The sequence below is a fragment of the Trachemys scripta genome, chromosome 6 (genome assembly GCF_013100865.1).
Source record: "Trachemys scripta elegans isolate TJP31775 chromosome 6, CAS_Tse_1.0, whole genome shotgun sequence".
In the NCBI taxonomy this organism is placed as follows: domain Eukaryota; kingdom Metazoa; phylum Chordata; order Testudines; family Emydidae; genus Trachemys; species Trachemys scripta.
Window position 1 is genome coordinate 129,584,365 of NC_048303.1, and position 16,391 is coordinate 129,600,755.

At 44.2% G+C, this 16,391-nt stretch overlaps 1 protein-coding gene across 3 annotated transcripts in view; it reads right to left on the reverse strand.

The window, feature by feature from the left end:
- TDRD7 (tudor domain containing 7) overlaps positions 1–16,391 on the reverse strand; it is a 129,711-nt gene that overhangs the window by 56,413 nt on the left and 56,907 nt on the right. For all 3 annotated transcript variants that reach the window (XM_034773177.1, XM_034773176.1, XM_034773178.1), the window contains one exon: positions 11,046–11,263. In XM_034773177.1, the coding sequence (XP_034629068.1) occupies positions 11,046–11,263 (218 nt within the window). The remainder of the gene's footprint in view (positions 1–11,045; positions 11,264–16,391) is intronic.

Below are 16,391 nucleotides of genomic sequence, written 5' to 3' on the forward strand. Positions count from 1 at the left end.
GATAGATTAACTTGAGGGACTTAATGAGCTGTTAAAAACTCCTATCTGACTGAAGCAGAACCAAATTTTTAAAAAAAGATTAAAACAGAACTGGTAACCATTGCTATACATGGGACTTTGTACAGACTCCCACTTGAAGCCACTATTAAAAAAAAAAAAAAAAAAAAAAAAAATCAGAGAAAGGAAGTCTCAATTCATAATGGCTGTTGCAAATATGGAAGAGCGACCATGTTGTTACTCTGCACGCTTCCTCCACTGAATGCTGAGGCTCAAGCAGCCCAGGAGAAAGCAGTGATCCCCTCGTGGAGTGCATGCTAGGTCCAAAGGTGCTTGCCTAGCAGTGCTACAGGTAGGGCAGAACCCTTAGTGTGGATGTGCTAAGGCAATATACTAAAAAACCCTCCACAGATACTAGCAAATAGCTTCTCTCTAACGTTCGAGAGTCCTGATTATACACATATAGTTGAGATAGTGTGCAGCTGTGTAACTGTGGTTCTTTGAATACCTTGCCTCTGTAGATCCATGCTGTAGTGGAAGGCTTTGCCAGCCTTCTAAAAAGAACCTATTTAATAATGGGCTCTTCATTCTAGCAAAGAAAGGTATAACACAATCCAATGGCTGGAAGTAGACAAATTCAGAAGGGACTAAAGTGTAAATTTTTTAACAGTTAGTATAATTAACCAGTGGAACAATTTACCAATGGTGTATCCTCTATCACTGACAATTTTTAAATCAAGATAGGAAGTTTTTCTAAAAGATCTACTCTAGGAATTATTGTAGGAAAGTTCTCTGGCCTGTGTTATACAGGAGGTCAGATTAGATTAACATGACAGTCCCTTGGGGCCTCAAAATCTATAAAAGCAATGGCAATTGGAGTTGCTTGAGCACCCCTTTACAGAACATTGTTTTCAGGCCTGCGGGTATAAGACTGAACACATCCTAAGCGGTCATTGGTTTCTGCCAACTCATTCAAATATCTATTACAAAGTCCCCGAAAGGAAAGAAGGCATGGGGATCTGCACAAGTATGTATTTAAACTAATCTTCCTCATTTGAGAATGATTTCTGCAGATCCACATTCAACTTAACAGTACAATACAAGGAAAGGAGGACAGAGAAGTACTAATTGAAGTGTTCAAGAATTTCTCTCCCAAATGAGATGCTGAATCAAGAATAACACTGCATGAATAGAACTCCAAATTCCATTTTACAATCACACAAAGGGCAACACTTCATTAAGCATGCCTTGGAAAGAAGGCCTTAGGGCCTCTCAAAGAGGAACCCCAGCTCTAGTGTAACACAAGGTCCAATCTCCAAAAACTACAGAGAGCCTAGAAGGCTTTACAGGACCCTTTTCCCCTTTCCTCCATTAATGATCTGGAGGATGGCATGGATTGCACCCTCAGCAAGTAGGGATAGGATACAGAGGGACCTAGACAAAATTAGAAGATTGGGCCGAAAGAATCCCATGCACTGCTACAGACTAGGGACCGAGGGGGCTAGGTAGAAGTTCTGCAGAGAAGGACCTAGGGGTTACAGTGGACAAGAAGCTGGATACGAGTCAATAGTGTGCCCTTGCTGCCAAGAAGGCTAACAGCATTTTGGGCGGTAGGAGCATTGCCAGCAGATTGAGGGACGTGATCATTCCCCTCTATTCGGCATTGGTGAGGCCTCATCTGGAGTACTGTGTCCAGTTTTGGGCCCCACACTACAAGAAGGTTGTGGAAGAATTGGAAAGAGTCCAGTGGAGGGGAACAAAAATTATTAGGGGGCTGGAGCACATGACTTACAAGGAGCGGCTGAGGGAACTGGGATTATTTAGTCTGCGGAAGAGAAGAGTGAGGGGGGGATTTGATAGCTGCTTTCAACTACCTGAAAGGGGGTTCCAAAAAGAGGATGATCTAGACTGTTATCAGTGGTACAGATGACAGAACAAGGAATAATGGTCTCAAGTTGCAATGGGGGAGGTTTAGGTTGGATATTAGGAAAAACTTTTTCACTAGGAGGGTGGTGAAGCACCGGAATGGGTTACCTAGAGAGGTGGAGGAATCTCCTTCCTTAGGGGTTTTTAAGGTCAGGCTTGACAAAGCCCTGGATAATTTAGTTGGGGATTGGTCCTCCTGAGGTCCCTTCCAACCCTGATATTCTATGATTCCTAAATGGAAATAAAGCTCTTTGTTCAACAAGTTTACACAAGTCTCAAACTTCGGAATGAAACTTGGTGTATAAATAGATTAAATCAACGTTACCCAACTCAAGATGGTGACTCTCTTTCCAGACAAAATGTTTTATGACCCCTCACCCTCCGTGCATGTCCAACCCTGAACATTGGCAGGAACATTTTTTTTGAACTATAACCATAACCGAAACTACTACTTATGTAGTTTCTAAAAGCAATTTTGATTATGAAGTTCAAAATTTTAAGCTACACTAAATTCCATGTGGTGGATGAATGAGCCCATCTTCATAGAATCTCAGAGTTTGAAGGGACCTCAGGAGGTCATCTAGTCCAATCCCCTGCTCAAAGCAAGACCAATCCCCAAACCCCTAAATGGCCCCCTCAAGGACTGAACTCAGAACCCTGGGTTTAGCAGGCCAATGCTCAAACCACTGAGCTATAGTTTTCTTTTGTCTGAGCCAAAACTGAAACAGTTTACCACTGTCCTTGTCATTAAAGGATTCATATTTACAAATAACCCCTTCGCCAGCGCAGAGCTCCAGCTAAAACTGAACATAAGAAGTAACCCTTAGGCCTTAATGATGCCAGCCAACACATTGTGAACCCCAATTCAATGATGTTGGTCACGGATACTTGCACTTTGTGTCATACATAAATGGATGCTTACAAGAATAACTAGTTCTTCTAAGAGAGTGTTGCCTCTACATATTCATATAGGAGATGCAATCCCAGTGGGGCTGAACATGGGGCCACCTGAATCCATTCCTGCCATACCAAATGGCCAGAGCCAAAAGTTATAAAGGGTCTTGTGGGCCCAAATGCATCGCTTCCTTCTGCCAATTCCAAGCATACCTATGAGAACAGAACTCAACAGGAGGAAAAGGTGGGCAGGCAGCATAAACAAAACAGTAGCATGGCTCTTCAGCAACACAGGCTACTACGAGCCCATCAGACCTGTCCTCTGCTTACTTTGCTGGCTCCACATGAGAACAAGTCAACTCAAGCCTCAGTCCCTTACCTTCAAAGCACTCCATGGGCTGTGCCCAGGATATGAGACCACTTAAAGCTCCAGGACAATGACTGTGGAAACCTCTGCTCCTCAGGCAAAATAAATCTATCACAAAAGTAAGTTCATCTTCTTCTAAGAAGACAGTTTTCTCAGGGGCTGGTCCAAGATTGCAGCAAGCTTCCACAGGAACTAAGGACAGTCATAAATCTCACCATCTTCTGCTCCAACTGAAAGGCCACTTCTTCAATCTTGCCTTTGTTAATATAATCATAATACACTGGATAAACAATTTTTAAAAAATATTCAGCGTTTCCCCCAAGGAAGGATTGGAGAAAGAATGAATTACCCATAACAGATGTTGGTCATGTCACTTAATGCACTTCGAATGATACATCTGAGGAAAGGGAGCAGAAGGAGACTCCACCAATTGGAAGGCATGTGATGGGGGTTCCACGACCAAAACTCCCAAGAGAAGGAGGCGGGTGGTGGCGGTCGGGGACTCCCTCCTAAGGGGGACTGAGTCATCTATCTGCCATCCCGATCGGGAAAACCGAAAAGTGTGCTGCTTGCCAGGAGCTAGGATTCACAATGTGATGGAGAGACTGCCGAGACTCATCAAGCCCTCGGATTGCTACCCCTTCCTGCTTCTCCACGTGGGCACCAATGATACTGCCAAGAATGACCTTGAGCAGATCACTGCAGACTACATGGCTCTGGGAAGAAGGATAAAGGAGTTTGAGGCGCAAGTGGTGTTCTCATCCATCCTCCCTGTGGAGGGAAAAAGGCCCAGGTAAAGACCGTCGAATTGTGGAAGTCAATGAATGGCTACACAGGTGGTGTCAGAGAGAAGACGACTTTGGATTCTTTAACCATGGGATGGTATTCCAAGAAGAAGGATTGCTAGGCAAAGACGGGCTCCACCTAACGAAGAGAGGGAAGAGCATCTTCGCAAGCAGGCTGGCTAACATAATGAGGAGGGCTTTAAACTGGGTTCAAGAGGGGAGGACTCCTGCCTCATACTGAGAAGATAACTTGCTGATCATCCTGCTTTAAGTGCCTATACACAAATGCAAGAAGCCTGGGAAACAAGCCAGGAGAACTGGAAGTCCTGGCACAGTCAAGGAATTATGATATGATTGGAACAACAGAGACTTGGTGGATAATTCACATGACTGGAGTACTGTCATGGATAAATATAAACTGTTCAGGAAGGACAGGCAAGGCAGAAAAGATGGGGGAGTTGCATTGTATGTAAGAGAACAGTATGACTGCTCAGAGTTACAATATGAATCTGCAGAAAAACCTGAGAGTCTCTGGATTAAGTTTAGAAGAAGTGTGAGCAACAAGGGTGATGTCGTGGTGGAAGTCTGCTATAGACCATGAGACCAGGGGGATGAGGTGGACAAAGCTTTCTTCAGGCAACTAATAGAAGTTACTAGATCACAGGCTCTGGTTCTCATGGGGGACTTCAGTCACCCGGATATCTGCTGGGAGAGCAATACAGCAATGCACAGACAATCCAGGAAGTTTTTGGAAAGTGTAGGGGACAATTTCCTGGTGCAAGTGCTGGAGGAACCAACTAGGGGCAGAGCTCTTCTCGACCTGCAGTTCACAAACTGGGAACAATTAAGTAGGGGAAGCAAAAGTGGATGGGAACCTGGGGGCAGTAATTACGAGATGGTCGAGTTCAGGATCCTGACACAAAGAAGAAAGGAAAGTAGAAAAATAAGGACCCTGGACTTCAGAAAAGCAGACATTCTCCCAGGGGATCCTGCCCATCAGTTCCCTGAGGGAGTCAAACATGAGGGGCAAAGGAGTCCAGGAGAGCTGGCTCCGAAGAAGTGAGGTTTTTACTCACGAAAGCTCATGCCCAAATAAATCTGTTAGTCTTTAAGGTGCCACCAGACTCTTTGTTGTTTTTGTAGATATAGACTAACACGGCTACCCCCTGATACTTGGCTGTATTTTAAAGAATCCTTGTTGAGGCTGCAGGAACAAACCATCCCGATGTGTAGAAAGAACAGTAAATATGGCAGGCAACCAGCTTGGCTTAACAGGGAAATCCTTGCTGATCTTAATCACAAAAGAGAAGCTTACAAGAAGTGGAAGATTGGACAAATGACCAGGGAGGAGTATAAAAATATTGTTCAGGCATGCAGGTGTGAAATCAGAAAGGTCAAATAACATCCCTTGCTAGCTGCAACTCAAGTGTGAAGAGTAACAAGAAGGGTTTCTACAGGTATGTTAACAAAAAGGTGGTCAAGGACAGTGTGGGCATCCGAGTGTGCTAAAGGAGTTGTGGATGTGATTGCAGAGCCATTTGGCATTATCTCTGAAAACCCATGGCGATCGGGGGAGGTCCGGATGACTGGAAAAAGGCTAATGTAGTGCCCATCTTTAAAAAAGGGAAGGAGGAGGATCCGAGGAACTACAGGCCACTCAGCCTCACCTTAATCCCTGGAAAAAAAAAAAAAAAAATCACGGAGCAGGTCCTCAAGGAATCAATTCTGAAGCACTTACAGGAGAGGAAAGTGATCAGGAACAGTCAGCATGGATTCACCAAGGTCAAGTCATGCCTGACTAACCTAATTGCCTTCTATGACAAGAAAACTGGGTCTGGGGATGAGGGGAAAGCAGTGGACGTGTTATTCCTTGACTTTAGCAAAGCTTTTGATACGGTCTCCCACAGTATTCTTGCCAGCAAGTTAAAGAAGTATGGGCTGGATGAATGGACTATAAGGTGGATAGAAAGGTGGATAGATCGGGCTCAACGAGTAGTGATCAATGGCTCCACGTCTAGTTGGCAGCCGGTATCAAGCGGAGTGCCCCCAGTGTCGTTTCCTGGGGCCGGTTTTGTTCAGTATCTTCATTAATGATCTGGAGGATGGCATGGATTGCATCCTCAGCAAGTTTGCAGATGACACTAAACTGGGAGGAGTGGTAGATACCCTGGAGGGTAGGGATCGGATACAGAGGGACCTAGACAAATTAGAGGATTGGTCCAAAAGAAATCTGAGGTTCAACAAGGACAAGTGCAGAGTCCTGCACTTAGGATGGAAGAATCCCATGCACTGCTACAGACTAGGGACCGAGTGGCTAGGCAGCAGTTCTGCAGAAAAGGACCTAGGGGTTACAGTGGACGAGAAGCTGGATATGAGTCAACAGTGTGCCCTTGTTGCCAAAAAGGCTAATAGCATTTTTGGGCTGTATAAGTAGGAGCATTGCCAGCAGACTGAGGGATGTGCTTATTCCCCTCTATTCTGCATTGGTGAGGCCTCATCTGGAGTACTGTGTCCAGTTTTGTGCCCCACACTACAGAAGGGATGTGGTAAAATTGGAAAGAGTCCAGCAAAGGGGAACAAAAATGATTAGGGGGCTGGAGCACATGACTTATGAGGAGAGGCTGAGGGAACAGGGATTGTTTAGTCTGCAGAAGAGAAGAATGGGGGAGGGGGGGAATTTGATATTGTTTTCAACTACCTGAAAGGGGGTTCCAAAGAGGATGGAGCTCGGCTGTTCTCAGTGGTAGCAGATGACAGAACAAGGAGTAATGGTCTCAAGTTGCAGTGGGGGAGGTTTAGGTTGGATATTAGGAAAAACTTTTTCACTAGGAGGGTGATAAAGCACTGGAATGGGTTACCTAGGGATGTGGTGGAAACTCCTTCCTTAGAGGTTTTTAACGTCAGACTTGACAAAGCCCTGGATGATTTAGTTGGGGTTTGGTCCTGCTTTGAGCAGGGGATTGGACTAGATGACCTCCTGAGGTCCCTTCTAACCCAGATATTCTATGGAAATGTTTGGAGCAACACTCCTGATGAGCCACAGTTACTATGGTGAGTAACCATTTACATCTCTTCTTTGAGCTGGCATCAGCATAATCTCTGTTCTGGGTTTCTAGAGTTATTCAACCAACAGACCAGGAAGGTGGGCTGGGAAGTACTTTAGTTTTCAAGAAATGCCTTACACCTAGGTAAGCATCTAAATGCTCTGTCAAGAAACTAGTGATGTGTAAATGCATATACAAGAATCCAGGCTGAGCAGACTTGCAGATTTCTATGAACAAGCAGGCCCTGAGACAATAAGCTTAAGACCCTGAAGTACTGATACCCCAGTCAACGAATATTTTCGGTAAGTAGCACTTACCTAGATGGAGTAGGTTGAGTGGAAACAGAGTTCCTTTTATATCAATTCCCAAAGGCTACAAAAATTCCAACTGATATGCAAAATGCCTTACATCATATCTCACAAACTCAGAGCCTTATTGACATGTAAGGTCATAAGTCTAGCTTCCCTGGAACATAAACTAGATTTTGGGAAGAGCATTAAGAGATTGTTAGTTGCATTACAGTACAGACTTGAGACTCCAACCGACATCAGGCCTACACACTATACTAGGTACTACATAAAAATGAGAAAGACAGTCCCTGCCTAAAATGGTTTCCACTGCCCTGCTTCCCGATGTTGCCAAGGCTGCCTCTGAAACTAAAACTAGAAATCAGAAGATGATGGGCAAGTACAAGCAGGAAGTACAGACCATTTTCTGGGCTTTTTAGTACAGTCCCAGAGACAGACATGATAGATGAAATGTTGGAGAAAATGAAGGACCCTGCATTTTTATCTCAAGATTGATGAAACCCCTTCCCCCTCAAACAGGAGGTCTTCCACATGACCATGAGTTGCAGGTGAAAGATTCAAAGTTTTCAGTCAGCAGTACTGTCAGAAACAGATGATGTTACCTTATAAGTGTCAAACTAGGTATAGGATATGCACTACACACATCAGTCACCAGCTCCTTTTACTGAGTATCAGAAAAACTATAGGCAGCCATAGGGAGCAGCTTTTCCTACAGATGAAGCTAGTACCTGGCCATGACAGCTTGACTTTGGGAGATATGACCATTTAGCAGGATCGAACACATTATAAAGGGATAGAACATGTTTCCCTCTCTCCTTGGACCCCAGAATATCAAACAAAGCAGTGTGTATTTTCCTGCACAGCTAAAGTTTCCAGTTCCAGACTCTGTTATGCTTTATCAACTCCTGGACTTGTCTGAAAACATCAGGTGGTGAGATATGAGGAAATAGAAGAAAACTGAGAGGCCAAGGAGGAAATAACCCTCCTCTTACCAGCAAAACGGAAAGTGTCAGATTTGCTACCCCTTCTTCCTCCTCTGAAGAAGGGCATTAGGAATACTGGTCAGAGGGGGATGATGCCACAGATGATGGAGCCATCTTTGGTCCATTCTGCCACAGCCACAGAGTGCATGGCAAACACAATGACTGAGAAAGGCAGATGAAGAATGAGCAGTACTTGTGGCACCTTAGAGACTAACATTTATTTGGGCATAAGCGTTCATCGGATGCATGCAGTGGAAAATACAGTAGGAAGATATATATACACAGAAAACATGAAAAATGGGTGTTGCCATACCAACTATAACAAGACTAATCAATTAAGGTGGGCTATTATCAGCAGGAGAAAAAAAAAAAAACAAAAAACTTTTTAGTGATAATCAGGATGGCCCATTTCCAACAGTTGACAAGAAGGTCTGAGTAACAGTAGGGGAAAAATTAGCATGGGGAAATGTTTTTACTTTGTGTAATGACCCATCCACTCCCAGTCTTTATTCAAGCCTAATTTGATGGTGTCCAGTTTGCAAATTAATTCCAATTCTGCAGTTTCTCATTGGAGTCTGTTTTTGAAGTTTTTTTTTGTTGGAGTATTGTGACTTTTAGGTCTGTAACTGAGTGACCAGGGAGACTGAAGTGTTCTCTGACTGATTTTTGGATGTTATAGTTCTTGACGTCTGATTTGTGTCCATTTATTCTTTTGCGTAGAGACTGTCCGGTTTGGCCAATGTACATGGCAGAGGGGCATTGCTGGCACATGATGGCATATATCACATTGGTAGATGTGCAGGTGAATGAGCCTCTGATGGTGTGGCTGATGTAATTAGGTCCTATGATGGTGTCCCTTGAATAGATATGTGAACAGAGTTGGCAACAGGCTTTGTTGCAAGGATAGGTTCCTGAGTTAGTGTTTTTGTTGTGTGGTTCCTGGTGAGTATTTGCCTCAGGTTGGGGGGCTGTCTGTAAGTGAGGACTGGCCTGTCTCCCAAGATCTGTGACAGTGAGGGACTGTCCTTCAGGATAGGTTGTAGATCCTTGATGATGTGCTGGAGAGATTTTAGTTGGGGGCTGAAGGTGATGGCTAGTGGTGTTCTGTTACTTTCTTTGTTGGGCCTATCCTGAAGTAGGTGACTTCTGGGTATTCTGCTGGCTCTGTCAATCTGTTTCTGCGCTTCAGCAGGTAGGTATTGTAGTTTTAAGAATGCTTGATAGAGATCTTGTAGGTGCTTGTCTCTGTCTGAGGGATTGGAGCAAATGCAGTTGCATCTTAGAGCTTGGCTGTAGACAATGGATCGTGTGATGTGGTCTGGATGAAAGCTAGAGGCATGTAGGGAAGTATAGAGGTCAGTAGGTTTCCGGTATAGGCTACCACTCTGAAACCTGTCACCATGCAAGGTAAAGGAGTGTCTGTTTTAAAGCTGTTATTTTATGATGTCCAATACCTACCCCACATGGGAAAGAGGACCCTATCAGAAAGGCCACACACCCACGTGTAAAAGGAAGGGCAAAGCAAAGTGGCCCTAGAAGAGGTGCCCCAAATGCCACAGAAACAGAGGGCTCTGAGTCCATGGGACAAAACGAGCCCTGGGATGTCAAAGCACCTCTACTTTGAAAGCTGATATGACGAGCCATACATCCTGTGCAAGAGCACAGAGACTGCCCAGAACCCACAGAACCTAGGCACAATATCCACAGGCTGCATTAGCATCTTCCCAGAAGGTTGCAAGTAATTTTTATTTATTATTTTATATATATATAAAAAAAAACCACATTTACTTGAATTTTTCCAGCCCACATATCCCAGATCCTCCCGATATAAGGAAAAGAAGAATATTTCTTTTTCTATCATATATTCTGTTCTCGTGTCAGATAGAAGAGAAGGTAGAAGGCCTAAATACCTCAAGGGAAGGAAGGAGCAAGCCCAAGAAAAACATTTGAAATCAAGGGTAAAACTAAAACTCTCGCTGTTCAACCAGTGAGGCAGATCATAATTGGAGAGTGTAAAGGGAGCCACCAGACAAGCTATGTTCATATTAAAAAGTTTGTTATCCCTTTTGGTTACTCATTACTCTAGTTAAATGACTTTGACCATTTCAAGTATTATTGTTTGCTAATTCTTCCCCACCCACAATATTCATCTCTTCACACTGCTTCACTGACCTGATGCAAGTTGACTGTTTTTAAATTGGTTCATGAAATAAGATGTACATTTATCAGAACTATAATGTTCTATTATCATCATGATAATCAGGAGGATTAGTTGTCATGTTTATGCCCAGTGGGACTTGTCACTTCAGACAAAGCATAGAAAAATGCTTCTCAAAAGTTGCACTTTTTCAAACAGAGCTAAATATTCATTCACAAATCTCCTAGTGATCAATAGCCAGAAAAGTTTGTTCCATTCTATATGCATCCGAAGAAGTGGGCTGTAGTCCACGAAAGCTTATGCTTAATAAATTTGTTAAATTTGTTAGTCTCTAAGGTGCCACAAGTACTCCTGTTCTTCTTTTTGCGGATACAGACTAACACGGCTGTTACTCTGAGAAAAGTTTGAGTACAAGAAAACATTTCCTTGAAAAAAATCTGTATCACTGCCTTTATGTCAAAAGAAAAAGCTAAATGTAAGAACTATTAGAAAAGAGGTTTGTCACACAGATGCTATAAAAAAAGATTGAATATTTCTATTAAAAATATTATTAGCTTCTGTGGGAAGACCACCAAAAACTTACCGTGCAAATATGAGGCCAGTATTCAAACTGTTGGAGTAAGGCTGTATTAAGTTCCTCTTCATATATCTCTCTGTAAAACTGTGGCATCTTTGATAACCAGATACCATTGCTGTACTTATTCAAAACTTCTTTAACACGATTCTGAACTTCATTTATGTTAGAATTAGAAGGGCCAGTGGGGATGCTGTGTGCTTCTGAAACTGGCTCATTCAAATTATCTGTAAAGATGGAAAAAACTACAATTTTCAAGTGGCAGTGTTGTTCTACAATTTCCTTTTAAAGAACAGTAGCATTTAACTTCAGAAAGGGGAACTACATAAAAATGAGGAAGCTAGTTAAACAGAAATTAAAAGGTATAGTTCCAAAAGTGAAATGCCTGCAAGCTGCATGGAAACTTTTTAAAAACCACCATAACAGAGGCTCAAATTAAACGTATACCCCAAATTAAAAAACATAGTAAGAGGACCAAAGTGCCACAGAGGCTAAAACAACAAAGTAAAAGAAGCACTTAGAGGCAGAAAGGCATTCTTTAAAAATTGGAAGTTAAATCCTACCGAGGAAAATAGGAAGGGGCATAAACTCTGTCAAGTCAAGTATAAGTAGGCAGGCCAAGAAGGAATTTGAAGAGCAACAGCAAAAAATTTTTTAAATACATCAGAATCAGGGAGTCTGCTAACAATTGGTGGGGCCACAGGATGACTGAGGTGTTAAAGGAGCACTCAAGGAAGACTAGGCCATTGCAGAGAACCAAAATGAATTCTTTGCATCAATCTTCACAGCAAGGGATGTGAGGGAGATTCCCACACCTGAGCCACTCTTTTTAGGTGACAAATCTGAGGAGCTGTCCCAGACTGAGGTGTCAGAGGTGGTTTTGGAACAAATTGATAAACTAAACTGTAATAAGTCACCAGGACCAGATGGTACTCACCCAAGAGTTCTGAAGAACTTAAATATGAAATTGCAGAACTAACAACTGTGGTATGTAACCTATCATTTAAATCATCTTCTGTACCAGGTGACTGGAGGATAGTTAATGTGATGCTAAATTTTTAAAAAAGGCTCTCGAGGTGATCGAAAATTTACAGGCCAATAAGCCTAACTTCAGCACCGGGCAAACCGGTTGAAACTACAATAAAGAACAAAATGATCAGACACAGATAAACAAGATTTGTTGGGGGAAGAGTCAACATGGCTTTAGTAAAGGGAAATCATGCCTCACCAATCTATTAGAATTCTTTGAGAGAGTCAACAAACATGGACAAGGGTGATCCAGTACATATAGTGCACATAGATTTTCAGAAAGCCTTTGACAAGGTCCCTCACCAAAGGCTCTTAAGGAAAGTAAGCAGTCTTGGTATAAGAGAGAAGGTCCTCTCATATATCAGTAACTGGTTAAAAGACAGAACACAAAGGGTAGGAATAAATGGTCAGTTTTCAGAATGGAGAGAGGTAAAAAGTGGTGTCCTCCCAAACGATCTGTACTGGGACCAGTGCTGTTCAACATATTCATAAATGATCTGGGAAAAGGGATAAGCAGCGAGGTGGCAAAATTGCAGACAATACAAAAAACTACTCAAGATAGTTGAGTCCAAAGCAGACTGTGAAGAATTTACAAAGGGATCTCACAAAACTGGGTGACTGGGCAACAAAATAGCAGATGAAATTCAGTGTTGACAAATGCAAAGTAATGCATATTGGAAAACATAATCCCAACTATACACACTGTGACAAAGTTCCTCCTCTATCTTGGTGGGTCCTGCGCTTATTGGCGGATTTTCTTGCCTCAGATTCACCATGTGGGTTGGGGAACAGCCCAGAGGCTTTCCCCTCTGGAAGAACCCACAGTCCAGGTCAATTGGGAGGTTTGGGGGGAACCCGGGCCCGCCCTCTACTCTGGGTACCAGCCGAGGGCCCTGTGGACTGCAGCTGTCTATAGTGCCTCCTGTAACAGCTGCATGACAGCTACAACTTCCTGGGCTACTTCCTCATGGTTTTCTCCAAACACCTTCCTTATTCTCACCACAGGACCTTCCTCCTGATGTCTGATAACGCTTGTGCTCCTCAGTCCTCCAGCAGCACACCCTCTCACTCTCAGCTCCTTGCGCCTCTTGCTCCCAGCTCCTCACACTCGCACCACAAACTGAAGTGAGCTCCTTTTTAAAACCCAGGTGCCCTGCTTAGCCTGCCTTAATTGATTCTAGCAGCTTCATCTTAATTGGCTCCATGTGTCCTAATTAGCCTGCCTGCCTTCCTTAACTGGTTCTAGCAGATTCCTGATTACTCTAGTGCAGCCCCTGCTCTGGTCACTCAGGGAACAGAAAACTACTCATCCAGTGACCAGTATATTTGCCCTCTACCAGACTCCTGTACCCCACTGGTCTGGGTCTGTCACAATACAAAACGATGTGTTCTAAAGTAGCCATCATGTGCCAGCAATGCCCCTCGGCTATGTACACTGGCCAAACTGGACAGTGACTACGCAAGAGGATAAATGGACACAAGTCAGATATCAGGAATGGCAATATACAAAAACCTGTAGGAGAACACTTCAACCTCCCTGGCCACACAATAGCAGATGTAAAGGTAGCCATCTTACAGCAAAAAAACTTCAGGACCAGACTCCAAAGAGAAACTGCTGAGCTCCAGTTCATTTGCAAATTTGACACCATCAGATCAGGATTAAACGAAGACTGTGAATGGCTATCCAACTACAGAAGCAGTTTCTCCTCCCTTGGTGTTCACACCTCAACTGCTAGCAGAGAACCTCACCCTCCCTGATTGAACTAACCTCGTTATCTCCATACTGATTTATACCTGCCTCTGGAGATTTCCATTACTTGCGTCTGATGAAGTGGGCATTCACCCACGAAAGGTTATGCTCCAATACTTCTGTTAGACTTAAAGGTGCCACAGGACCTTCTGTTGCTTTCTAAAGTAGCTGTTACCACTCAGGAATGATCTTGGAGTCATTGTGGATAGTTCTCTGAAAACATCCCCTCAATGTGCACTGGCAGTCAAAAAGCTAACAGAGTATTAGGAAGCATTAGAAAAAGGGATAGATAAGATAGGAAATAGCATAATGCCTCTATATAAACCCATGGTACAACCACATCTTGAATACTGCGTGCAGTTCTGGTCGCCCCATCTCAAAAAAGAGACATTAAAATTAGAGAAAGTACAGACAAGATCAACAAAAATGATTAGGGGTATGGAATAGCTTCCCTATGTGGAGGGAATAAAAAGAATGGGACTTTTCAGCTTGGAAAAGAGATGAGTAAAAGATAGGATAGAGGTCCATAAAATCATGAATCGTGTGGAGAAAAAGTGTTATTTACTCCTTCGCATAACACAAGAACTGGGGTTACCCAATTAAATCAATGGGCAGCAGGTTTAAAACAAACAAAAGAAAGAGGAGGTTACTTACCTGTAACTGGAAGTTCTTAGAGATGTGTGGTCCCTATCTGTATTCCACATGTGGGTGACTTGTGGGAAGTGATCAATGCAGCAGTGGCTGCGGGATGCCAATGGAACCAAGCAGCATCGGTCATTGCTGCGTGTTATGGTGTAGTGTGCTAGGAATGTGTGGCCAGAATGCCACATCACTACTTGACAGGTGTCCTGCCAGGACAGATTTGCAAGTGAGAGTGAGTCGGCGGCTTGCACCCGGCTTGCACTGTTACCTGCAGGGAGGAGGTAGATTGGAGCATTTGTAGCATTCAAGGATGCACCGAGACCCATTTGGAGATTCACTGGGGCGAGGGGGCTTATTCCTTTGCCCTTTCAGCAATGGCCACAAAAAGATTAGTCCATTTCCAAAATGGGCAAGTCCTGTGGACGTAGAAGGGTAGTGAGCATCAAACATTGAGGGAGTGCAGGACTCTGTTAGTGGGGGAGGTGTGCATCTTTGGGTAGAATACTGCCAAGTGGATCAATTGACTGAGGTGGAACTCAGACACCACTTTAAGAAGGAATTTGGGGTGCAGCCATAAGAACACCTAGTTCTTGTGGAATATTGGGGGGGGGGGGGGGAGAGAAAGAGCGAGATCTGCCATCATGGCTGCAAGCTCACTGACCTACCTGGCCAAGGTAATGGATACCAAGAATGCCACTTTCATTGAGAGGTGCGAGAGGGAGCCTGTTAGTTCAAAGGGAGGTCTTGTGAGGACAGAGAGAATGAGATTAAGGTCCCCTGGGGGTGTGCACCAGTGGAAAGGGTTTGAGTAAACCTTTTAGGAAGCGGACAATGATAGGGTATGTAAATATAGATGTGTGGTCCATGGGGCTAGAAAGGTGCTAAGTGCTGCTAAATGCACATGAAGAGAACAGAGCCAGACCCAAAGTCTTGAGGACGCAGTCGAGAACAATGGGAATGGCCATCATGTTCAGTGAATGGTGGTGGCAGTGGGCCCACTCTACGAATCATCTCCATTTAGCTTGGTAGCAGGTCCTAGTGGAGTCCCTCCTACTTTGGGTGAGGATTTGCCAAACTGGGACAGAGCATGCACTGTCTATGCTTGATGCCAATCCAAATACCAGGCTGTGAGGTGAAGAGAGTCTGGATTGGGATGACTGAGTCTCCCCTCATCTTGTGTGAGAAGATTTAGGAGTGTGCAGAGTGCTGTCTGGACGGAGAGTCTGAGGAGGTATGTGAACCAGAATTGCTGGAGCCAGAAAGATACTATGAGGACAGTGGCTCTGTCCTGGTGCATCTTGCGTAGCACTTGCAGTAGGAGGGGAAGGGGGTGGGAGGGGGAAGGCGTAGCAGAGGTTGCCCATCGAGGGAAGGAGGAGAGTGTTGCCTTGAGAGCTCTCTTCTAGAGGTCCTTTGGAATAATAGAGGGGGAGCTTTTGACTCTCGGAGTGACAAAGAGGTCCATCGGGGGTTCCCCACTTTACGGCATCGCGTAGCTCCCACTCGTGGTTGAGGTAGAGGTCAAGAGTTCTGCTGAGCATGTCAGCCAGGGAATTCTGGACACCCGGTAGGTATGCAGCCTGAAATGTCACCTCATTGCAGCTGCACCAGTTCCATAGCCAGACCAACTTGGAGCAGAGAGGGGAAGACCTGGAACTGTCCTACTTGATGTACAACACTGACGTGATGTTGTTGGAGAGGCGCTGAATGTGTAGGGAGCGTATGAGCAGGAGGAAGGCCTTGCATGTGAGAAGGACTGCCCCAAGTTCTAGAATGCTGTGTGACACAGCATCAATGCCCCTTGAGTGGCTTAAATGGGCTCCCCATCCGGCGAGGGAGATGTCTCTCATGATGGCAGCTTGTGGTGTGGATGGAGTGAAGGGGGTGCTGATCATGATCTTGGAGGGAGCGGACCACCACGTGAGGGAAGACAG